We start from the raw sequence: 27,374 nt of genomic DNA, 5'->3' as shown, positions 1-27,374 counted from the left end.
CATAGCTCCAGTCAAAAGCTATTCAGGCTTCGACCAATTACCAATCAAAAAAATAAAAAATATAAAAATATAATTGTTATATAATAACTTAAAATTTAAAAAAATTAAATTATTCTAATAACTTTTAATTATTATTTGTACTTTCATAAAAAAAGACAAATAATTAAAAACAAATTTCAAACTTAAATTTTAATTAAAAATTAAAAAATAGAATAAAGTAAATGCAAAGTCAAAATATATGAAAATCTAAATATTAATAAAAATAATATTTAATAAATATTTTTAATTGAAAAATAATTAAATAAAAAATAAAACTATTTTAAAAAATTTTATTAGAATTGAAATATTAATCAAATTTGTACCTAAAAAATAAAATTAATAGATTGCAAACAACATTAACATTAATTGAATCACAATCCAAATCCTTACCCTAAGATTTATCATATCTAGAATGATATATTATGTAGTTAATTAGGGTATGTTCTCACATTATTTAAAATCAAATCTTTCAATATTGTATTGTGTCTAATAGCTTAACTATAAATTTGGCATTAATAATACATACTTTTTAAAAAGTAAGTATTTTTAAATACAATTCTATTTCTATGCAAGATTAAGTATTATTGGATTTAAAATTATTAATGAAATCACCACAATTTTTTTAAAACTTACAATTTATTGTAAAATTATAATAAATTGTAAGTTTTAAAATCCACTAAATATTTATTATCTAATATAATTAAATTATATTTAAAAAATGGGGATGACATTGCAATGCAATGGTTAGCTAGGAGCCTCTTACATGGGAGGTCTTGGGTTTGAATCTACTTGACTAGTCCTTAGCTCCATGGAAAAACTTAATCAAAATGATTAATTATAATTTTAAAATAAGTTAAAACTAAAATATAGATTTAAAAGCAACTTTCAATTCTATTTTATTCTTTTTGCATGCAAATCATTTTATATTAGAATTTTTAAATGATTAGTAAAATTAGATATATGAAATACCAAATAGATATATTAAATAAAAACAATCTACTTTATTTTTAAAAAATCACTTTAACTAAAAAAAACCTTAAAATAAAAAGGAATTTAGTTGAGCTTGAGAATTAAAGATGCATATAGAAAGTTTCTTGCTAATGGGATTTTTTTTGCTTTTTCATCCAATGGTTGTAATTGCTTCAAACATCTTCCATGCCTCTAAGATGATATCAATTGTGGATATCCAAGTGAGCTTGGTAAAGTTCAAAATATTTCTACTTTGTTTTAAATATATAATATAAAAAAATAGTAGTATAATAATAGACTCAAAATAATATTATCAATTATGGAGGATTGAAAGTGTCCCTACATCAAACTTTTTGTTTTTGTAAAGAGTTTAATGGAAATGTAAAAATATAATAATAATAATATATTAAAACACAATAATATAATTAATTACAATATAATAATAATAATTTAATATTAATTATAATATAATAATATAATAATTTTGTAAGTGGAATAATAAACAAATATGATATTTTTCGGCATAATTTACTTATATTTCTCTAAATATAGGTATGCTAGTATTATTCCACTTTCAAAATAGTATTAAATAATTTAATTATCTAATTTAAACTTACTATTTTTTTTTGTCTTGTAGATAAATACTTGCAATGGTATGTATTGTGGAGATACATTTATTGGTCCCAACTCGGATAAGAAACCTAGGATGTGGACAGAGGCTTGGACTGGTTGGTATGTATTTTTAATAATTATTTATACAATCCTTTCAATCTCTCATTGATTTTTGTCTTTTATAAAAATCTACAATCTTTCACAAATAAATGTCATTTTGTAACAACAAACATTGTAATATATTTGATATAAATGGCCAATATAAGTCAATGTGAGTTATAAGAACAATTAAGAGAGGTGTAAATACTACACAACTAATTAAAAAGACCCTTATGAATAAATAGATAAATAGAAGAGAGTTATACAAAAATGAATGAGAGAGCATTAAAAGAACATAGACTATTGGTATCAAATTAGACCCATTTACATTAAATTATTATATTGAATTTTTTATTTTAATGCAAGCTAGATATTATTAAGATTACTTTATTAACATTCATGTACATAGAAGTTTAAAATTGGTGAATGGGTTTCATTTTCTAACAAAATCATAAAAAATGTGTTTTTCATTTAGCATAATTATCTTCATTTAATATACATTTTAATTGTATTATGTTGTATTTTTATTTCTTATATACTCTTTATCACTTCTATGTTCTCAATATCTTTAATATATGTGTAGTGCATTTTTTATTTATTGGTAAGTAGTTCATTTTATTGAAAATAAAGATCGGTTACATTGTATGCATCAAAATCCAAAAATAAGCAGAAAACCCGAAACACCCTTTGTAAGAAACATACAAAAACGCACTATGCTAACACCCCCAGACCTAACACCAAAGTCAACTAGACCATCTTATTTTGTTACAAAAAAAATACAAATTCCAAAAATCAAACCATTATGGTGTGTCTTTGTCATTCCAATGCAACTCCCATTCAACAACAACAACCATAGCACCTGCGTCAACACCTTGGGCTGACAATTCACCAATATGTAGTGTTTGTCCCCTCCTCTTCTTTGACGAGCCCCTTGGTCTTCCTCTTTTACGCTTCAATAAGCGAGTGACAGTTTTTGATGCAAACCTCTTCTTATAAGGTCCCCATTTCAACAATACTTCTTGGATGGCCTATGCTTCCAAAGACTTCAAAAAAGCCTTCACTCCATCCAAGACAATTCTTGCAGTGTCTCTTCTCACCTCTTTATTGTAGTTAGCACTCCACAAGAAGTAAGGATACAATGATGGGGTGAACTCACTAACTTGTAGCCATTCCCCTCCCAAGCATACAAAACCCTTCCTATCTCTCGACATCCCCAAGAAGCTCTCCAACCCCCCACTCCATTCTTCATACACACAATTGGTGAAAATCCACAATGCTACCTCATTGGGTTTCAACTTCAAGCACCATGCCAGGAATAGGGAAGCAATGTTAGTGTTTGTTTTGTATCAAAACCTTTTTTTCATGAACTCGTCCCCAAAGACAATTTTAACTCACATTAGGAATGTCCTCTTAGCAAATTTGAAAATGTTTGTCGGATGTTCATATGACACAGGGCCTCGAAACGTCACCATTGGTCTCACTGCACACAGTGATAAGTTTTCTTCCATCTTTCACTTCGTGGAGATTTCCTTTGAGTTGAAATAACACCATCAAACCACTGCAAGGAGGCCATAAATAGACCTTCAAAAAGAAATTGCAATTGTGTGCTCATTTGTGTAGTGCATGTTATAACAATATGTAATATAGCATATATAATTATTCAAATTGATTTATGAAGATTAAGGAGGCTTATCTTATAATAGAAGAGGCCAAACCCTCCCAAGCCTTCACTGGATCCCTAACTAAGGTTGAGAAGGGGATTAATCAAATCTCATGTTGACCAACACATTTATTGTCTTATTGTCTTCTCTAAAACAATGTGTGAAAAATATATCATCAAAAGACATACACAAGGTTCACACCTCCTTCGAAAATATTTTGCATTTCAACTAGGAAAATATATATTTTTAAACCTAAAATAATTATTGGAGTACCATTCCATGTTCAAAATATCACATCTTATTGAACTCACAAAAGATAATTCTTTAACTACTAATTTGTGATTAGATCAATTCAATTTAGGCCATTAAGGTTAAGCTTAAAGTATTGTGCCTATAGAAATCTCACGACATTGACCACTGTAGGTGTTCAATTCAACTAAAGGTATATGCAATAATGTTGCAAGCACACCCCTAGTAGTGTTTTGAGTGTTTTATGTGACTGGGGAGTTCTTGTAATGAGTGAGAGTCTCTTACAATCATTTATAGTTGGTGATAATATTAGTTGCCACAATGTTACATGTTATGTGACTAGCTAAGGGAGGTGTTATCAAGTGCAAGAGGATGGAGCAATAATTTTGAAACTTGGCATGATGGCATTAATAATGTTATGGGATGAATCTAGACATCTTTATTTTATTGGTGCCTATTTATTCAAGTTAGCATTCAACTATAGAAACGCCATTGGCATTGTAGAGAAGAAGTGTGTAGAAGAAGAAAGGAAACTAGAGAGGATGTGTGACAATTTATTTGTCAAAGGGAAAATTGATAGACAAATGTGTTGCACAATGCATGGTTACAACTTTTATCTTATCATGGTGGCAGTCAATTCTTTCTTTCCTACACACAAAATTATTTCCTTATTTGGGTATGATTCTCCATGATTTGGAAATATTTGGATAAATATTCTCATTCCCCTTGGGTGATGATTTACATGTGTGGAAGACTGAGTAATAAATTTCCAATCTCGTTAGTGGTTACTGTAGCAAGGAAATTACACAAAGCCATGTAAAATCAAACACATTCACAACAAGGTCATCAAAAAGCATAAAGGAAATGAATCAATTGAACAATTAAACCATCCAAGCTCCTTTTACGAAGGCCTCGTTACTCTTTCTTTCTCTTCTAATTATGTTGGCATGTTAGCTTAATCCATTATGCAACTCATATGAAGCAAGGGAAAAAGCGTGACAAGTGAGAATACTGGAAGATTTAAAAGTATATGGATTCAACATAATGATAGCGTAAATGTAAACTGCTAATATGTCAAAATGAGGAAACAAGAAACCAATTTATAGACTTTGAGATCACATTGAATGGACAAGATCAACTCAATCCAATGGTTGAGATTTCGTGCAAGAATGAGTTAAAAGAGAAATTACCATTAGAAGTGAAGAGAAAAAGACATTAAATCAAAAAGAAAATGGAAACTTCCATTTGTACTCAAAATATTCCATTTAAACAAGAATGAGGTGGAATTAATAATTTAAAATTATTAATTCCTCATAACTCAAATTAGACAATTAATATTAAAAAAAATATTAATTGTAGAAAAAAGTGAAAGAATATATAAATATTTATTTATTTATTCAAAAGGGGGGACATGGTAGTAAGAAAGGGGATTGATTAATTATTTAATTAATCAACCTAGGGGAAATGATTTGAACAATTTAAGATACCAACCTGATTATTAAATTAGGTCCTAATAGTGATGATCGATTGGCTAATAATTGATAAAAATTAATGACAATTGGCTGAAGTTGACAACAAAATAGGACAAAGATCGAAAAAGACCCAAGATTGATAATGATTTTGATAAGAGTCTGATAAGATCGATTGATAAAGTGCCATGAAAGGCTGATAATGTGTCACAGAGGACCGATTAAAATTGATTGATAAAGAGGTTGATAATTAATGACTGATTAATTATCAACAAAAAGGGAATTGAGTCTAATTGTCAAGATGAGACCAATTCAAATGATTTGAAAATGATAAAATGCCAATCATAATGATTTAGGACCAAATGCGAATGAACAAAACTAATTAGGGTTGGATTCGAAATGAACCAAAACCAAAGGAATGACACAATGTCAACATATGATGAAGATGAAATGCGACATAGAAGACATGTTAAAAAATTAGTTGGAATACTCATATTTGATCATTTGTTAATAAACTTTTACCAGAATAATACAAAAAGAATCCAATAGATTGAAGGTAGTTATAGATCTTTACGGACAAAACTTTATTATAATTTTGAAGACACTGTTGCCTTACCCCCTAGTATGATGTTGAAGATTCTCTTTTTCTCTCCCCCAAGAATGTGTTTGATGAGAAGTTAAATTCTTTTGGTGATGTGGAGAGGAATGTCTTTGGTGAAGAGGACACCAATGTTGATGATTCTAGGGAAGGGGATCAAAAGGATGAACAAAAAAAATTGAAAGATGATCCCTTGGATACCTATTATGCTGAAATAGTAGACTTTCAAAATAGGAAAAATGAGAGAACATGTACAACATAATGAAATTGTATCAAAATGGGCTGGTTGAAATGGAGAAATATTTTAATTATCTTGCTAAAATAATATATGGTATCATGAAGAAGTCTATTTTTGGAATGGTTATTGTTCAACCAAAGGTCAAGAAAATGAAGAAGAACAAACTATGAAGGAAGATCAAGAGGAAATCAAACATAAGTATAAGAAGAATAATTATAGTAAATAGTTGTGCACATTAGTAAACAAAATAATAGATGATGTCTTCTTAAATGAATAATGGTTTCATTACTTTTTATCTATTAAATAAAGTAACACACTATTCACAAAAAAGGGATAGGTAGTAGAAGACACCCTCAAACTTTATGCAGGTGTAAAGCGGAAAATCGAACCCTAGGTGTTCTCCCCCACTCCAAGGAGAATGGGGGTCACTAGGATTGACGGTTTTCACTTAGGAGGGACTTTACATTCAAAAGAGGGGTTGAAACCCACAAGATCCAATCCCACACAAGGCAAGACTGGATTCTAAATGAGTTTCAAGGGTTGAGACATCAAGGATACCCTCTTTTGTAAAGAATGTAGATAGAAAGATTGAACTAGGAATGCATGTAAAGTAAGAAAGATTCGCTTATAAACAGAGATAGGGATACAGGATGAAGTTGCGGACCTGGAATTAGCAGTAAAATGCCGAGATGATGTTGTTCTGCAAATTCGGGTGAAAGTTGACGGGACGATGGCGCCCGGCGTGCACACGGTCCTCCGAAAAATCCGCGAAACGAAGGGGGATCTGTTCGTCTCTGCACAAGGGTTCCAGATCTTCAATTACAGCCGCGTACCTGCAACCTACACACAGAAAAGAGAGGATGATTGGGGGGTTAGGGATTAGGGGTTTGCCTTTAGGTCAAACCCCGGTTTTTGAATTAACCAAGAAATGAGAATGCTGTAAATGTAAATGTTTGTAATGTAAACAAGTACTGATATCTTGTTGTAAGAATGTTTGTATTCTTACATGCGAAGGTGTAATGTATGTTATGTGTTATTTGTTGTAAGTGATCTCCTCTTCAATGGTTGAATCCTTGTCTTGAATGCAACACTTAGCCTTGAATGGAGACTTAGAATGCTCAATTGCTTGAAGGAATGTTTGAATGTTTGAATATCGCTTCCGCCTCTTGCTTGCATATATTTTCCTCTTTTTCCTTGCCTCCTCAAATGGGAGGGGAAATGTAGTTTATATACTTGTCAATTAGGGTTGATAGACTGATTTTTCCGACCTTAGGCCGACCAGGAAACATTATTTCCCGAATTGCAAACTTAAAGACCCGATGCCCAAAAGAGACCGGGCCCAAAATAGGGCCAGGGACCAGGGCGCTGGGCGCCATGGTCCCACCTCCCGGGACAGCAGGGTGCAAGGAGGATCAGGCCAGGGTGCTGAAAAATGCAGTTTTTGGTGTCGTAAACAGGTTTCGGTGTCTCCATTCAGGTTCAATGTTGCGTCGCCATCGTGAAGACCCAAATGCAGTCGAAATTGCAAGTGTCGCAATTTTAGGACGCTACAGCAGGACCAAACCCAAACAACAAAGAAAAGTTTAATGGAGCCAAGCCTAAACAACAAGAACTAATAAAGTTGCTAGGTAGCGAGAGCTACATAATTAGGTAGATCATGATTATTTGGTTTACCCCTGCATTAGTGAGAATGAAATCATTAGTCATTAGTTCCCAACCAATGAGAGCAACCTCATCTTCTTCCGTTATCTACAAGTTGTTGGACACAAACATGATAAATTATCAGTTGTATACAAGGAGCACCACACCCATGTGAAGAGGTTGATGGTAGAATTTCAAGATGAATTAAGTTAACCCAAAAATTATTAAATTAAAGAAATGAATCTATAAAACAAGGTTGTAGGGTAACTAATTTTTAAATTTATTTATTTTCTATTTTTCATTAATGTTAATTTATTTTTGAAATTATCTATATTTACACACACATATTATTTTTGCACTTATTTTTAAAAGCATCTATTTGTACATAATTCTATAATTTATCATCTAATTTTTTATTCTTAAAATTTAAAAATTTTAAAAATAATAAATCCTTTCAAAAAGACTCCTGAGTTCATTGTTATGTTAAGAGAGACAGCTACAATCATAGCAAATTATAGAATGCAATAATATGGATATATGAACAAAAACTATTAATGGGTTGACATGCAAAAATAATAGAAATACAAAACAAATAAAATGTATCTATAAAAAAGGTTAAAAACATGTGCATGGTTATTTCCATTTAACTATGGTAAATAGTCATGATTATTTTTATTTAATTATTGTAAATAGTTGTGGACTTTAGTAAATAAAATACTAGATAAGATTTTTTTTTATGAATAATGGATTCATAACTTTTTTATATATTTAAAAGAGAATAACACACTATTCACAAAAAAGGCGTGCATTTTAGAGGATACACCTTCAAAGTCTATGTAGTGCCAAGTCCAAACAACAAAACAAAATAAGAAAGCAAAGTCTAATGGCCCCAAGCCCAAACAACAATAGATATACAATAAAGCTAATATGTGGTAAGCATGACATTGTCAAGGGGATCATGATTATTTGATTTACCTCATACATTAGTGTGGATGAAACCATTAGCATTTAGTTCAAACCAGTGAGAGCACCCTCCTCTTCTTGACTTTCATTTATACGTTGTTGGACATGGACATGAGAAATTGCTAGCTATAAGCAAGGAAACTTGCTAGGTTCTAGTTAGTCAAGTGTAATACACCCATGTGAAAAGGTCACAATAGAAATTTGAGATAAATTGAGTTAACCCATAAATTATTAAATTATAGAATTGAATTGATAAAAAAATGATTGTAGAATTACCAAGTTTATATTATTTTTTATTTTTTCATTAATTTTAAATATTTTTTTAAAACATTTATATAATTTACGTATGATTTTTTATTTTTAAATTTCTCACTAATTTTCAAAACCACCAATTTACACAATTTCTATAATTTCTATCTATTGTTTGATTAAAATTCTTACTTAAATTAATAATTAAAAAAAACTATAAACTCCTTTTATAAAAGCTCTGAAATTTTCTTATAAGCTTGTTATTATGTTAAAAGGTGTAACTTCAATGATAACATATGATGGAGTTAATGCCATGAACAAGTTAACAAAAACTTATAAATAACTCACATGTAAAAAATAAAAATATAAAATAAACAAAATGTAAAATAATAATAAAAATATAAAATAAACAAAATGTATGTATAGAAAAGTGTAACAACTCTATATAATTAATCTATTTTTGTGCATGATTATTTTCATTAACTATAATAAATAGTTGTTGTTAATTTCATATAATTATACTAAATAATTACGTACATATGTAAATAAAAAATAGATTATTTAAAAAGTAAATAATGACTTCATTATTGTTTATGTATTAAAAAGAAAATAGTACACTATTCATAAAAAAAGGGGTGGGTCGTAGAAGGCACACCTTCAAAGTCTATTTGAGGCCAAGCCTAAACAATAAAATGAAAGAACACATCAAACTCTAATGAGGCTGACTCCAAACAACAATAAATAATAAAGTTGCTAGGTGGTGAAAGCTTACCAACAAAGGGATCATAGTTATTTAGTTCACCATATACATTAGTGAGAATGAACATATTAGTAATAAGTTCCTAACTAGTGAGAACACCTTCCTCATCTTGACATTCATCTTTGGCTTGTTGGATGAACTTGAGAAATCGCTAGCCTCAAGCAAGGAACCCTGACAAGATTTGGACAACTAGGAGCACCACACCCATTGGAAGATGACAATGGTGGATAGGAAAGCTGAGCCATATGTGGGCAACATAATCCTTAGCTCATCTACAATGCAACTAAATGTCACATGGGTGTGAGCCATGATCTCTTTTGGTTGGTTAACTACATCCATGTGGAGGGGAGTGGCGAGTAAAACAATCCTTGACACATTTGAAAGGTAGTTGATAGCTACAATCTCTTATGGTAGGTTGTCTACATCCACATTTGCACCCAGGTAGAGGGGAGTGACCCTAATGGGAGACATAAAGAAATAACAATCTAATTCTCTACAATGAACATTATCTCAATGATCTAAAAAGAGAGCAACTTTAAGTACAATCTTGCTCATTTGCACTTAATTTTATGTAAATACAATGAAACAAGTCACAACTTTAGTGTAAAGTAAAAAATGAATATCAATTGTATAACTAATAAAAAATAGCAAAATTTGAAACTTTTCAAATGCTAAAAAGAATCTCTATTTTAAAAACATGTCAAATCTAGACAAATTTAAAAGACACACAAAGGCCATTCTCCCAACAAAATCATATACCATGAAAAGAACTAATGAATCTAAATCGAGACTTTGTGAATTCCAATATAAAATTAAAAAAATATGAAACTGTCCACCGTAGACAAACATTAGAAACTATATAACTTAAAACTGATTTAAGTTTTTTTAAGACATTTATACTAATCAAGTAACAAACAAAAGCACCATCCAATAATTTCTTCCTTTCTTTCTATGGGCAAAAATACGGTTTTTCCCCCAAAAAATAAAATCAGAACGGCTCGAAAACAGTAAGTAGAATACAGTATAGAAAATTAGCACATTGCTTATGAGGGTCATTTGCCTCTGAAGGCAATCTTGGAATCTGAGCTGTAAGATGAAATGCTGAAATTATCCTCCTCCTGTGAGTGAAATAGTTTGAAAACCCTAGCTGTTAAAACCCTAATCACATTCAAACAAGAAATGGGTCAAACAGTGGAGTTGTGGAGAGGGAAGGCGGAGAGAGATCCCAGTTTTAAATTGTCCTCTGAAAGGGATAGATTTAAGGTAATTCGTTTTTTAATGTAAAAGAAAAAAATGAAAGTCGGGCAATTTGTCGAGAGAAACGGGAGAAGTTTGAGCAATTGTGTGTAGCGACGTTGGGGATGATGATGCTTACTGCTCTATGATTCGACTATGTTAATATTGGAAAGGAGGATTATGTCAGTATATGAACGATTGAACCCATGGACGTTCTTCGTAGAGTCTTGTTTTAGATTTTCAAAGATTATGTTGCCTTGTGGACCTTCTCTGTCTTACGATTATTATCAATACGGAATGAATGTACTATCTTAAGGCATATTGCTAAGGTCAATTTGCTCCCGATTTCTGTTAGTCAAAGCCTACACAGCTCCGACACATCCACAAGGTCCATTATGCCATACCTGGTGTGCTGGCTAGAATGGATCTCCCGATTGCAAATGGTATGTCTTCCCTTTTAATATTTTCGAATTAAGGAACTAAGGCAATATCCTCAAATACGTAAGTAGTTGAATGGGAATCAGAAAGTACAATCGGTTGTAAAATTTGAGTTATGAAAAACAACTTAGACAATTTAAACAAAAGAATGGGGATAGGCGGTTAAACCATGAACCATAACATATAGTGCAAGCGTAGTTTTGAAAGGGAAGGACACTTTAATGAAGCGTAGGATTGATGACGATCATAGTAGGAGAACATGAAAGTAAACCAAGGCTGTCGTATGCCTGCACTAAAAGTCTAGCATTGTTGTTTCTTGTCGCAAAAAAATAAAGAAGATCTGAGAATGCTCACAGAATAATGTCCGTAGCTGAGGGTGGCAGTCTGGACAATCCTCAAGGGAAGCCAAGTACTTTCTTAGAGCCTCTTATAACTGTCAAGTCCGATGAACCTTTGGTTACAGATATATATGAAGTACTGACAAAGGATAATGATGATTAAAACTATCATAATGTATTATTAGAGTTTTTGACAGATACCACCAAATAATGATGGAAGAAAGAAAAGACAGGGATAATGCACAAAATAATGCAAGTTGGTGGAGAACTATCTTTCCAATTAGCTTTCTAAATTGAGAATAGCAGAATCTTCAGTAACTCAATTACAGATTCAATAACAAGGGCCTACCTCAGGAGTAGGCTGAAAAAGTTCTAGGCGCATGCCAGTATTCACTAATTTTACGGTTACCTGAAGACACGTTAACAACTGAAATTGCAAGATATAAACCTAGCAAACAAGACAAATTTAATACTAGAGAACACAGTTGCTCCATAATAGTCCATATCATGAACACTTTGAGGGCAACAATATCGTGTGACTATTACCTAATGTTAGAACAACATAAATCTGAACAATTCGTAGTTCGTCATAAAACTAAGTAATATTGCTAATGTAACACTACATTAGGCACACATGTAGCACACAATTACACATGCACAAGTACGTAACACATTGAAAACTTGTTCAATTGCATAAATCTGTTCACTGAAATTGTATGTGAATCTCACTGGGATCTTATTAAGATTAGGGGTGGGTTTCCATGGAAGGGGCTACTCCTATTTTCACTGTGCAGGTGATCCTATGAGAGCTGGTTAGTATGGTTTGCAAGAATGAATTGAATCTCCAACAAAAATCTGGAGTGCCCATTTTTAGGTATGATTGAGTGGGCAATGTAAAGGAGGGATATCGAATGTTTGTGAAATGATGGGAAATGGGATCCTAGCCTAGAGACATAAACAGAGATCTTAAATCAATATCATTCATTAGAGGAAATAGCTTGTAATGTCCCTTTCGGTATGTGAATAATTGAAGATGAATCTCCTAGCCTTCCTCATTCTCGGGGTTAGGAAAAATTAAATAAATAAGAGGGAATAAGTGGAAAATTAAACATGGATTCCAAAAAGCTAAAGTCCAAGCCAATATATTTTAATTATTCATTATGTTTAAAGAAGGGGCCATTTTTAAGTTACAACGTTATTTCTTCGAGGTGAATCATTATGGGGGCCAATTTAATAATTCTTACATCATTGGAATTTGTGCCTAAGTCACTTATAAGGAGGTTTCTAGATGGATCGATGCTTTTTGGTTGATGTTGAAGCTATTACTTAAAGGGTGTCAATGCTTGAAGAAGCATTCATTATTATTGTCTTCTTTAATTGATTTATGAGCTCTGCAAGCCAGTACACACACAGGACGAAAACCCTGTCATCTGCAGCCTAGACGCGACTTCAGGTCTGATTGTGGCGACATCATTAATTGGTCAGCATCAAAGCACTGCCATATTCCTATCGCTGTGATAGAAGACTTCCAACCATGTGTTTGGGACTTCAAGCTCAGACTACAGCCAGCATTCGTGGGGGTTTGGAATCAGTCTGATTTTGTATCCAGAAATCGCAGCTTCCATCCATACTAAATATCGTGCTATGAATGAGGGTTTGGGAGCCAAACATAGTTAAGGCGATTTGCAGATCAGCATCAGATAGAGGTAGCATTCTTATTTACCGAATGTTGTAGTTTGATCAAAATAATGTTAAGCATAAGTTTAATGGAAATAGCGATAGCTGCAATAATATAAAAAATTTCATTATGTGAACTTGTTCTTTATTGTATCAAGAATTTCATTATATTACATCTGTATCTTGTTTGCCATAAATTATCAAAACCAAATCGATCATACATCAATCCCTTAAAAACTTCAAGCAAGAATATTTCAGTGGTATCAGAGCGCAGTGACCCTGCTAGCCTGTGAGGGTTTTCCTGTGCATGTCGGTTTGAGGGTGATCAAAGCAGTTGCATGTCAGAATTTATGGTTGTATGTCACTTCTAATCTGTTGCATGTCAGTTTGAAACGTTTCTATGCACTCGAGAGGGTTTGAATCATATAGATACTTCACCAAGAGTAGGTCTGAATAGCAGTTGGAAGAAGAAGAGAATCCCTTGTTTGATTCTGGCAACATGGTTGAACAGAGAAATGATGGTGGAAATGGTCAATAGAGCCTTCAGGATATTATGGCACAGATGGCACAACAACAACAACAGATGATGTGAACATTTATGCAGTCTCAACAACAAATCCTAGCTGCAATTGGAAATTTAAGGATTCAACAACCACAGGTACAAGGTCAAGATGGAGCTAGAAGTGATGCCGAGAATTATCATCAAGAAACGATGGCTTCTAACATTGTTAGGACAGTGGATACAAGATTCGATCGACCTCTAAGACCTGTGTTTGTGCCAAGGCCAGTTGAAGAGGAAGTGGTTCTAGAGGTAGAGGAAGAGGAGACTCAAATCATGGATGATGTCATGGTAGCATATGATGAGTACAAAATGCTCCCAAATGATGTAAGGCAGTTAATGAACCTAAATCAATTCATGAACCAGCGAAGGGATAAAGCCAGATTCTGCTTGGAGAGACAGGAAAAGAAACCTAGAGGCCCAACCAAGCAAGGCACACAGCCTTAAGAAATCAAGGATGCTTTAAATAAGGTCTCTTTGCCCACATTTGATGGAAGTGGAAAAGTTAGTGCTAGGTCTTGGGTTCACAAACTTGACACATTCTTGTCACTGAAACCTATGGAGGAGGACAAGGCCATACGATTGGTGGCACCACGGGCTTGTATCATAGGATCATGGTTTGATTCATTCATATGAGGAGTTTGTCAATAAGCTGATCGCATGGTTTGACAGGAAGGATGTTGAGTTTTATTACAGGGAGTTGGCTCAGCTGAAGCAGGTTGGGCATGTTGAGACTTACATTAATGAGTTTCAGAAAATTTAAGTTATGGTCCCCGAAATGTCTGAAAGGAGAGTTACTATGCTGTTTGTTGAAGGTCTGAGTGATAGACTGAGGGGACTGGTGAAGGCTCATAAGCCTAGTACACTTCATGATGCCATAGGACTAGCATTGGACTTGGAAACTACACCTTCTTTTGAGCCTCAAAAAAAAGGTTTCAGCCCATGGAAATCTGATAAAAAAAAAGTTTTAATTAGCAAAACAACATCCCATCAAAGGCTGATCCAGAGTCTAGGAATGAACTTAGAAGGAAAAAATTATGTTTCAACTATAAGGAACCATGGGAACCTGGACATCGCTGCCTTGGGAAAGGCAAAGTACACTTGATTGAAGTCATGTTTGATGACGAAGAACGAAAAGAGCAAGAGGCTTGTGTGGGAGGTGATAGTGAACAAGAGGATCAACAACTACAGATAGAGTTGGAAGACACTACACCAAAGAAACTCTACGTATTGCCACACTATCTGGAGTTCCTTGTAGTCGGCCTTTTCGGCTGAAGGGTGTTCTTAAGGGATAATGAATGGTGTGTTTAGTGGACAACGGATCCACACACAACCTTATAGATGAGGGACTAGTAATAAAGAATGGACTTCAGGCTGAGGAGTTTCTAGGATTCAGTCTTATAGTTGCAGATGGTTTTCCATTGACTTGCACCAGAGCAGTTCCTCAATTGAGTATACAGATTGGAGATTACACATTGACAGGTGACTTTTATGTGCTTGGGCTCAGTAACATAGATGTTGTCTTGGGACTTGAGTGGTTGGAGTCACTTGAACGTTATGTTGAGGACTTTAAGTAGATGCAGTTGGAATTAATGGTTGATGGTAAGAAGATGGTGCTTAAGGCAATGTTTGATGGTGGTCCACGAGTTGTGTCACCAAGAAGGATGGAGGCTCTATTTAGACATGGTGATGTGGATTGGGCAGCCCAGTGTTTTGTGTCTGCTAAGCCTACTTCCAGCAGTAAACCACAATACCATGTGGATATCTAGACAGTGCTAGATAAGCACAACATAGTCTTTAGTGATATACCCCTCCTGGACATCCACCTGATCAGGGGTTCGAGCATGTGATTGAGTTGGAGGATGGTGCAAAGCCAGTAATTACCATGCCCTATTGTCACCTGTGACACTTCAAGGAAGAGATTGAGAAAACGATTAGGGACCTTCTCAACATGGGACATATATGGCCTAGTTCGAGCCCATTTGCCTCATCGGTGGTTCTACTGAAGAAGGATGGGACTATGCGCTTGTGCATAGACTACAGGGCGCTGAATAAGAAGACTATAAAAACTAGATATCTTATACCTAGGATCGATGAGTTACATTGGGCCGTGTACATTTCAAAAATCGATTTTCACTTTGGCTATCATCAGATATAGGTCTGAGAGGAAGACATTCATAAGACTGCTTTCTGTTGCCATTACGAACACTTAAGTTCTTGGTCATGTCTTTCGGGCTCACAAATGTGTTGACAACATTTCAGTCCTACATGAATTGCATGTTTCATGATTAGTTGTGAAAATATGTTTTGGTTTCTTGATGATATCTTGATCTACAACTGGACCTGGAGTGATCTTCAACATCATCTGGATCTGGTCTTGAGTATTATGGAGGCTGGACCTGGAGTGATCTTCGGCATCATCTGGATGTGGTCTTGAGTATTATGGAGGCTTAGTCGCTCTATGCGGAAGCTTCCAAGTGTGAGTTCGGAATGACGAAGACACTATATCTTGGACATGTTATTGGTGTAGATGGTGTGAAAGTGCATCAGGAGAAAATTCAAGCAATCATAGACTAGCCGCCACCTAGGAATATAACAAAATTGCGAGGCTTCTTGGGTTTGTGTTTTTACTACAAATGGTTTGTGAGAGGGTTTTCACGGTTGGCATCCCCTTTGACAGATTTGACTAAGAAGGGTGTGTTAGGGGTAAAAACGTATGTTAGTACGAATAATAATTATAAGTGTGTTATGTGTGTTTATGTTTTGCTATTGCCGAGAGGTTCCCGTTGGGTAGTTGGGAGTTGGGGACGGTTGGCCAAGTTGCCAACCGTCGGGTCTATATATTGTTTAGTTGGAACCTCGGTAGGGAGAATGTGTAGGGACAATTCTGGACATTGGAATAAAGATATAACTTTCTGGTCTAATTATTATCATTTGTCATTTATGTTATGATGTACAATTGTTCCGTTCCATGAATGCTTGGTACGTGCAGGAACTACTGTGTTATCTGATTATTCACCAACTATACATTTAGGACTAAACATTTTGGCGGCGTTGCCTGAACGAACTTGGAGATAACTATGGCGGTAGGCGGAAGCAATTAATGGGCTGACCATTTAACCAACAATTAATTGTCATGGACAGTGACACACATGAAGAGAGTACCGCGGAAGACGAACGAGAGGATAAGTTGACGACAGACTTGGTGGAGTTGTGGGACGTGTCAGTCACGCAGTACGTACGGCGAGAGGCTCAGGAGAGAGCCGTCTCGGAAGGTACGGTACGTGGTGAACTCACCGTCAGCACCCCCGTCTTTGACCTACTCGGAAGTATTCCAGGGTTACTCGCTAGGAATTTGATTGCACTCCAAGACCAAAGGGAGGAAACGACAAAGGCACTTCGGCGGCAACAAGCTTCGACGATACGAGGAATGGAGTCATAGGGAGGAAGAGGAGAGGGAGGCCAGTCAGCGCCGTACCTCTGGCACTTGATGCCCCTACGACCGAACAAAGACAGACGTACCACTGCTACCGAAGGAGTAAACGAGGGAACTGTATGACAATCTCTCCGCATAAAAGAATAGGCCGACAGGAGACGGCGACTAAGAGAGGTTGCCGACTCGAGGAGTCCGAAAAAACACAGCAGAAGTCAGAGTGTGAGTCGGAGTCGTAGTCGGGAGAGGCAAAAACCGTGTATGTGGAAGGAGTTGGCTGAGGTCGCCAGGAACCTGCCGCTTCCAGACTTAGCGGAGGAAGATCTCGCTGACCAGGCCCCACACTCGACATCAAGTGAAGAAGACTCCATAACCGAATCACAAAGCACCCAATCGGAATTTTCATAACAAGGAGAGGAGGTGGTACGAGACCTGCACGAGGAAATCGCCACTATTTTCAAAGCAATGTTGTCCGGCATTAAAAACGTGTCCTTGTCAGAGGGCATCAAAATAGGAAGATCGGATCCGGAAACCTCGGGAAGGAGGGACTATAGAAGTGAAGGTGACCAAAGCCCGATTGGCAGTGGCCCAACCAGACCAAGAGCGTACGGTACCCTCCGGACACAGTACCTTCCCGGCATATAGCCATTTTTAGGCACTGCATAAAACCGCACAGAAAAGAACGATGGCACACACCCTGGAGAAACAAAAACTCCCAAAATTCATGGGAGACGGGTCAGAGGACCCTGTACGACATTGCAAGACATGCGTCACCATCCAGGAAGCAAATGGCCAGGACGACCGGGACTATTGGGTGAAGGCATTTCCGGCCACTCTGCGAGGAATAGCTATTGACTGGTACACAGACCTTGATGCTTAGCATAAAACATCCTGGAGCAATCTGAAGAAAGCCTTCGAGGAAGAATTCAAACTCCTACGGGATGACAACGAGATTGTGGCGGAAATTTACAACACCAAACAAGGAAAAAACGAAAGTGTGCGCGCATATAACAGAAGGCTGAGGGAATTGCTTAACAAAATGGAGAACCAGCCGGCAGATGGCCTCAAGAAGCGGTGGTTCGTGGAAGGATTGGTACCATCCCTAAGAAGGACGATGAAAGTAGTCCCTTCGCCATCATACAATGAAGCATACAACCGCGCCATGGATATTGAAAGTGAAAACAAGACATCCCGGGGGAAGCGACAGACTAGTGATGGTGACAGCACGAACGAAGACAGTGATGGGGGATCCAAAACCGTGCAAGCACTTCGGAAAGATATGATGAGGATGATGGAGTTAAAAGGTGACAAAGAAAATGGTAGGGAAGGAAAAGAACTATGGTGTACTGACTGCAAGATTGAAGGACACACTAAAGGAAGTTGTCCCCGTAAAGTTTTCTGTGACATTTGCCAAGTAATGGGACATTCCACTAAGGAATGCCCATACAACTTGAAAGCATGGAGCACACAAGTGCTCTACGCCCAACCCGACCAAGCCACACCGTCGGCGACACCGTCGAAGCCAACAACAAACTCTGACGCCTCACCTGGAGGGTACAGAACAATTGGGGTAACAACAAATCCAATAATAACACACACAGGAGCAGAATTCAATATGACGGGAAGGGGCGACCCATGATTCAATGCAGGAAGTGCAACGAATGGGGTCACTTTGCTCGAGAATGCCAAAATGAAGGTGATGTAGGAAGTTTGTTGTGCAGATGGTGCGGTCCAGGAAATCACGAGGACATAGATTGTCCAAAACAAAAAGGGGTGAACATGCTCGATGTGGAGAGATCAAGAGAAGACGTACTAGCAATCACAAGGTTGCAGAACAAGAAAGCCATGTACCTGGACCCTCGCACAGAAAAAGAAAGACTCCAGGAGGCAAGGGCGGATATCGAGCGGGCGATGGCTGGAGAGCGAAGGGTCTCGCACCTGGCTGTCGATACACCAGTCTGGTTGGAACCAGAGAAGAATATCATCAAGCAGATGTTACAAACCACAATACCCGTACGGGTGTCGGACCTTCTACAGACCATGCCACAGTTAAGGATGGCTTTGACAAATGTAATCGGGGACACTACCATCGGTTAGGAACACCAAACGATGACAAAGTTTGGTACAGACCCGGTGAAGGGATCTGGTACAGATGCTATGAACCCTATGCTACTAGTGGTGGGCGTTGGATGGAAACCCTCAGTGGTAGAGATGGATATATTGGGACAAAAGCTGACAAACACCATTGTTGATGGTGGGTCCGGAGTCAATGTACTGTCGGAGGAAACTTGGCAGAACCTCGGCAAGCCGACTCTATGGCCACCAACCTTCCACCTAGTCGGTGTGGATCAGCACGACATCAAACCCCTTGGCACCCTCATGGCACAAAAGGTGGTAATTGGGACGCAACACTTCCTTCTGGATTTTGTAGTCATCCCTCTGGAAAGGAAAGTGTATGACGCTCTTCTAGGAAGGGGGTGGCTGATCATGGCCAAAGCTAACCACAACTGGAAAAGGAATACGCTTTCAATCGAGAGTGACGATCATAAGTATGTAATTGATCTAAGGAACCAGTCTGTTAGCGAAGAGCTCGCGTCATCGGACTCCGACTCAGAAGATTCAAATAGATGGGAGTGGGGTTCTGCAGGAGACAGAGGAGGGAAAGAACCCGACGAGGAAGGAGTGTTGGAACTGGACGAATGTTCCGAGGATGGAACCAGTTCACTGGCGGGACTTTTTCATTGGCAAATGGAGGACTATGAGGTCTTCCACCCAGAGTGTCACATGCTTCAAATATGTGAGATAGGAGAATCAAGCGGCAGGATGGAAGAACAATCCTTTTCCCTGGAGTGCGGTAGATACCAAGAGGGAATGGCACGGATGGACGACACGCCAACCAACCAGTTTGAACGGGATAAACCCATCAAGTACGAGGGAAGGTATGTGAAAAAAATCAATCTAGGCAAGGACAAGGACCTGCAGGTGATACTCATAGGGGATGACTGGAATCCCATAGTAGATCACTCGTACGGCGTACGCCAGTCAAGGGAGTGTTTGAGTTATCTGTACAACGTATGGTCGGCAAAGAAGGGAGACTGGCATAGCCCGTAAGGTGTACGACTTGCAAGAGGAGGAATACCGTACGGTGGAACATTGCACCCACAGGAAACTAATTCATACGATCTTGTACGACTAACAACGGATAAAGGAGAAAGAGCATACGGTCAGAGAACAGACAAACTGTACGTGCAGGATCTGTACAATCCCCTCCTTTGCGGTGTTTGTACACGCAGGGAGCGGTTGTATGAAAAGTTTGAGGGTATCTGTGCAGAGATTTGTGCCATCCATGTGAAGCTGAGTAAAGAGTTGGCATAGGTTGAAGAGGTCGTACGACTAGGGAGCGGAAGTGCACGAGTTAATCCATATGGTGTAGAGGCAGCAGTCGGTCCAATGGTCCGTACCAGTATGGCAAACCAGACAATGGCAGAGGAGGCTGCACTAGGGAAAAATGATGTCGTCGTACAGGTAATTGGTACTAGTACGACATGTTCAGGTACTGGTACGACAAGCACTAGTACAGTACCAATAGGTATTGGTATGGTTCCAGTAGGAACTGGTACGTTTCCAGCAAGAACTGGTATGGTACTAGCATGTATGGGTACGCCAGGTGCTAGTACGACAGGTTCAGAAACTGGTACGACGACAACAAAAATTTGTACGGTGTCGGCAAAAGCTGGTATGACGACAGCAGAAACTGGTACGACGACAGCAGAAACTGGTACGACGACAACAGAAACTGGTACGATGGTAGTAGAAACTGGTACGCCGACAACAGAAACTGGTACGTCGACAACATAAACTAGTACGACGGCAACATAAATTGGTATGTTGTCGGCAGAAACTAGTACGGTATCGGTAGCAGAAACTGGTACGACGGCAACAGAAACTGGTACGACGGCAACAAAAACTGGTATGGTGTCGGCAAAAACTGGTACTATGTCGGCAGAAACTGAAACTAGTACAGTGGCAGCATAAACTGGTATGACATCAACATAAACTGGTACGACGACAACAGAAACTGGTACGGCAGCATCAAAAACTTGTACGGTGTTGGCACAAACTGGTACAGTGTTGGCACAAACTGGTACGGTGCCAACAAGAACTAGTACGGTGCCAACATGTATGGGTACGACAGGAATTGGTATGGTGCCAACAAGAACTGGTACAGTGCCAGTAGGAACTGGTACTGTGCCAGCAAGAACTGGTACGGTACCAGCAAAAATTGGTACGATACCAACAAAAACCGGTATAGTTTCAGCAAAAACTGGTACGGATGACTTGAAGGCAGAAATCGGTATGGTACTAGCAAAAATTGGTACGGGTGACTTGGAGGCATTAGCAACCTAGGTGGCGACGCTCAATTCACAGCTGGAACAAAAAGATAAAAAGCTATTGGAATCTGCTCACATGGTAAAGAGAGCTCAGGAACGACAGTCAATGGTAGAAAAAAACCCGAAACTCCAGGCCGAACAACAGCCTCCTACCGCAACCACTACAGAGATGCCTCCTCCCTCTTCTCGGTCTTAGCTATGTTTTTCATTTCAGTTTCTCTTGTCTGAGTCATCTGGAAGACGACTGCGTTTTTGGGGGGGCTAATGTTAGGGGTAAAAACGTATGTTAGTACGAATAATAATTATAAGTGTGTTATGTGTGTTTATGTTTTGCTATTGCCGAGAGGTTCCCGTTGGGTAGTTGGGAGTTGGTGACGGTTGGCAACTTGGCCAACCGTTGGGTCTATATATTGTTTAGTTGGAACCTCGATAGGGAGAATGTGTAGGGACAATTCTGGACATTGGAATAAAGATATAACTTTCTGGTCTAATTATTATCATTTGTCATTTATGCTATGATGTACAATTGTTCCATTCCATGAATGCTTGGTATGTGCAGGAACTACTGTGTTATCTGATTATTCACCAACTATACATTTAGGACTAAACAGGTGCATTTCTATGGTTCGAGGAGGCACAGTTAACTTTTGATAAGCTCAAGGAAGCCATGAGCTCCTCTCCAGTGTTAGCATTGCCAGACTTCACATAGCCATTTGTGCTGGAATGTGATGCATTGGGTCAGGGGATAGGTGTAGTGTTGATGCGGAATCGACACCCGATTGCATATGAGAGCAAAAAATTGAGAGACTTTGAGAGATTATTTTCTACATACAATAAGGAGATGCTAGCGATTATGCACACACTAGCTAAGTTTAGGTAGTACCTAGTGGGAACCAAATTTGTGGTTAGGATTAGATCACAACAATCTCAAGTACTTTTTGGAGCAGAAGGACTTGAATGAGTGGCAACAGAAGTGGGTAAGCAAGATTCAATCCTACGACTTCGATGTAGATTATTGTTGATGTGTTTTTTATGCACATGTGAACACAGAATAAAATACCTTAAGGTACGTTATCCTCTCTTGAATAAAGTTTCGGAATGCTAAAGATATCGCGAAAAGGATCAATCGGGATGACTTCAAGGTTCTTGTATGTAGGGTCTCTACGTGTGGATAAGGTCTCTGTGGTATGATGTGATTTTGCTGGAATCACAAAGGGACTTACACTTGATGACTGAATGTCTGATTTGCTGGAATCACAGGATTTTACCGGTTTAGATTTGAAAAAAAAGGAAAAAAGATGAGGGCGAGGAAAGGATCTAATTCTAATACTAAGAATGTAGGAGCAATGAATGATCTTTGATGAAATTCTAACTAAGTCTTGTTTTGACATCGCAGGACCATCTCCACAAGGCTAGTGCGATCTTCGAAGGAAAGCTTTATGATGTTCAAATCATCACTGCAGGCATAGACACCATGAGGCTGATGCATATCAATGAAGAAGCGATAATTGAAGTTAGGCTTAAGCTGAACGATTCCAGTTGACTACGCAAGGCAAGTCTGCAATCAACAAACTGCTAGTAGTATGGATATGCGAATTTCACCATCAATCAAGCACATTTCTTCCACTCATCTAATCATCTACCATCTAGGATTGAAGATTCAACAAGAAACCATGCATATTGCAAGAAACGACACACTTCACCATTACTTCAATGAAAATGGAGTTTGTTTACAATCAATGGCAACAATTTCTTGCCTTGTCCTCCTATTCTACTCTAATTGCTATTCTATCAACTGACTACTCACTTTCTAACTACTCTCTAACTGCTTCCAACTGCCTTTACAAAATGAAGAGTCGGGGCTTATATAGTGCCTTGAATACAATTCGATGGCTCAGATCCATTTGAGATCAATGGCCAAGATTCAATAATGAAAACCCTAAATAGGGTTTGTTACAACCATTACATAACATTTAATGCTTGACCAATGATAAAATTGTATTGCTTGGACACATGTCCTCTCTGGAAAATTCCACCAATGAATAGCCGGGGTAGGTACATTGAAGTGTGTGCCATCTCCCATGAGTTAGGTACATTGAATCTGGACATGCTGAGGTGGACCAATCCGACTGCAGAAGTGATGACTGGGATGCCACCTCGCCTGACACTTGGTTGATGCTAATTTGATGTCGCTGAGGAGCTAGCTTTAATTAACCCTTCTGGAACTATCTGCTCCTTCAACGAACCCTTGCTCTGACTTCTTTTGTCTTTGATGTGCAGGGTGATTGATGTATCTCGCCTTGGAATGCTGGATTGGAAGAGGTCGTTCCTGATGATGCTTGACCGAAGAAGGCCGTCCTTGTTGATGCTAGACTGGAGGAAGTCGCCCTTCTCCTTGCTTGATCCTCTTGGAGGAGACCGCCTTTGATCTCGCTTGATTTTCCAACTCCGGGATCTCCATTTGATGCCTACACAAAATATTAAAGTTAGTCTTTTGAGCATCAAACCTCAAAGCATGAAATTTAAGACCTTTCAAAGGTAAAACTTAAGATATTAATTTGAAACAAGTCATGATAAATCAAGAACTATACATTTTCAAATTAATTATGAATGGAATTTGGATCTTTAAGACTTAGATTTTACAAAATTGCAATGGGATCACAATAAGTCTTGAATAAGAACTTCAAAAATGATTCTTCATACCTCCTCTTTGATTGCTTAACTACAAAACCTTGGCAAAAGATGAAAGAAAACCGGATTTTGATGGACAAGCTTAGATTATAGTCCTCCCTTGGATGAATTACACCTCCTCTAGCTTGGAAAAGAATAAACTCCACTAGCCTCTTCAAAAATTTGGAAATTCGCCTTCAAATACCTTCAAAACATCTGGAAATTATCCTCCAATCTAGCAAGAAATTCACCTCTCCAATAGCCTTCAAGATGAATTTCGCCCTCCTTAGTCTCCACACTTAGTAGAAATTCGCTCCACTCCAGCTAGATTTCGCACCTTCAATTAGCTCTCCAAATTCGCACTTGAAAGGATGATTGAATGATTTGAATTGTGAAAAAACACCTCCAATATATAGAGCGCTCACCCCTTTGCTCCCTCTAGGCCGACTTGGCAAAAAGAGGTTAGAAATAAATAAATTTCCAAAAAAAAAAAAAAAGGGGGGCCGACTTGGCAAAATAAGTGAAAATAAGGCCTTGTGCGCTCCACATTTAATTTTAATTTAATAAAAATTAATTTTAAATGCCTTAACAATAAAAGTTCGATTTTTTAAGGCCTAAAATCAATTTATTAAATGCCAAAATGTCTTTATTTAATGCCAATTTAATTTTAATTTTTTTTAAATGCCCCAAAGTTAGCAAATTTTGGTGAATTTCAAGGAATGTCAACGTTCAATTAATGCAAAAAATGAAGGATATCATCAATTTCACTCTGGACCCTTGGTGAAGGCTAGGAGCGATTTTTCAATCTAGACCTTGCATACCTCCTTTTTTCCGCCCAAAACTTCATCTAGACATTTAAATGGCATTTTTAACTGGAATTTTGAGTTTGATTTCATTTGATATTTAGGAGGAAAGTGTATTTATTCCTTTTTCGCCCTGGACCCTTAGAGAGGGTCAGGAGCGATTTTGCAAATTCAAGCTTATCCATCTTTTGTTAGTCCTCCAAATTTTCTTCAATGGGTAAAACATACCTCTACGCATCCATTCCAACCAAAAAATTGCTTTGACCTTGCAAGAAAATTGTGTTTTTGAGAATCTAGCTCCGGACCTTCAGTGAGGGTTAGGAGTGCTTTCGCAAATTTAAACAATTTTCTCTCACCTTTCCCTTTGAACTCACCTTGATAGGGAAGAACTTTCCTTGTTTCACGCTATGAATATATCTTCATGTCCAACAAGTGATAAAATAATGTGCTTTTAAGAAAATCGCCCTAGGCCTTCAGTGAGGGTCAGGAGCGATTTTTTGTTTTTGGGTTGATTTCCTCTTTTGATGATCATCCAAATTATATTCAATGGGTAGAACACGCTTTCCTTGATCCCTTCCAATCATAAAATCACTTTGATCTTGCAAGAATAATGCAAATTTGAAAATCTAGCTCCGGACCTTCAGTGAGGGTCAGGAGCGATTTTTGCTACCTTGATCAAACTGCTTCATTTTTCATCTCGAAATCTCTTTGCTAGGGAAGACTTCAGCTTGTTTTGTGCTATGAATAAATTCCCATGTCCAAGAAAGGTCACAAAATGGTGCATATAAAGAAAATCGCTCTGGTCCTTCAGTGAGGGTCAGGAGCGATTTTTGTCTTTGTTGCCCAAAATTCACCATTTTTCAAACTTTCAAACTTTCAAATGCATCCAATAACGTCCAATCTTCTCTTCGGAAAACCCTGAACAAAACAAGTTAGCCAAAATTAGCGAGAAATAAACTTGAATAACATTTTCGCCCTGGACCTTCAGTGAGGGTCAGGAGCAAAATTTACAATCTAGGCTAAATTGCTCAATCTTTTAGTTTCAAATCACTTCACAGGGCAAGGTAAGATCACTTTCAAGGCCAGGAAAAAGGTTTCAAATTCAAGCGAGTTGGCAAACGAAATCAACAATGAATTTCGCTTTGGACCCTCAGCAAGGGTTAGGAGCGAAATTCCCAATCTTGGCCAAAATTCATCATTTTCTTCAAGGTGTTCAATCAATTCCAAAGTCCAAACAAAATGCTTTGCAAATCAAAATTTGGTCGAATAAGGCCAGAAATGAGTCCTAGGTTGATTTTCGCCTTGGACCCTCTGGAAGGGTCAGGGGCGGGATTCGCTTTGGACCTCCTGAGAGGGTCAGGAGCGAAATTCGCTCTGGATCCTCAGCAAGGGTCAGGAGCGAAATTTGACTTTTTGAACTCTCCGACAGGATAATTTTATGGAATATAACATTTAAGTATAAGAATTCTTCTTTCTTATACTTTAAGTTATATTCCATATATACTTTCAGGATGTTTGAGAGTGGTTTCAGACCTCCAGGAGTTATATTGCAAAATCTAGTTTTTGGAGGTTTTTCAGTTTTCAGACTTAGCCAAATTTCAGGATCAGGACTTTCAGACTTAGCCAAATTTCAAGATCAAGACATCACTCAAGCAGGACTTGCTATCCAGGTGATCCCCTTGGCGACACTCAAAATGCAAAGGCTAACGGACAAAACCCTAAAAGACCTAAAAAGACAAACCCTAAAAAGCAAAAAGCAAGGGTCCCCATTTGCAATGGGGCGATGTGTGAAAACGTCACAACAATTATGTGAAGGGCAAGAAAAATGTTGCTGCCGATGCCTTATCTAGAAGACTTGCACTTTGCTTCCTCACGAAGATTCTAGTTGATTGGAAATCTCAACTATTGTCAGAATATGTGAAAAAATCATTTGCTTCTGATTTGATTGATGGCAAGGTACAAGATGAGAGGTATTCAGTTGTTGATGATATTATATATTACAACGACAAGATTTATCTTGTACCAAGTTCTAGGTTGAAGGCCAAGATTTTCATGATGCACCTATGGTAGGATATCCAGGTTTCTTCAAAACTTATTGCCAAGTCCGTGAGAGATTCACCTGGAAGGGATTAAAGGATGACGTACTTCAACATGTTAGAGAGTGCTTGACTTGCCAGCAAACCATGTCATAACACACGTTCCCTGCAGGGCTTCTACAGCCACTTCCGATACCTGAGCAGAAGTGGGAAGGGATATTATGGATTTTATCACAGGACTTCCTC

At 37.6% G+C, this 27,374-nt stretch overlaps 1 protein-coding gene across 1 annotated transcript in view; it reads left to right on the top strand.

Annotated features, from left to right (window-relative positions):
* The window catches only part of LOC131068386 (beta-galactosidase 8), a 133,430-nt gene that overhangs the window by 22,519 nt on the left and 83,537 nt on the right, over positions 1 to 27,374 (top strand). The window contains exon 7 of the mRNA XM_058003565.2: positions 1,646 to 1,740. Within this exon, the coding sequence (XP_057859548.2) occupies positions 1,646 to 1,740 (95 nt within the window). The remainder of the gene's footprint in view (positions 1 to 1,645; positions 1,741 to 27,374) is intronic.

The sequence above is a fragment of the Cryptomeria japonica genome, chromosome 5, assembly GCF_030272615.1.
Source record: "Cryptomeria japonica chromosome 5, Sugi_1.0, whole genome shotgun sequence".
Taxonomy (NCBI): Eukaryota; Viridiplantae; Streptophyta; class Pinopsida; order Cupressales; family Cupressaceae; genus Cryptomeria; species Cryptomeria japonica.
This window is presented reverse-complemented; position numbering and strand designations above follow the sequence as displayed.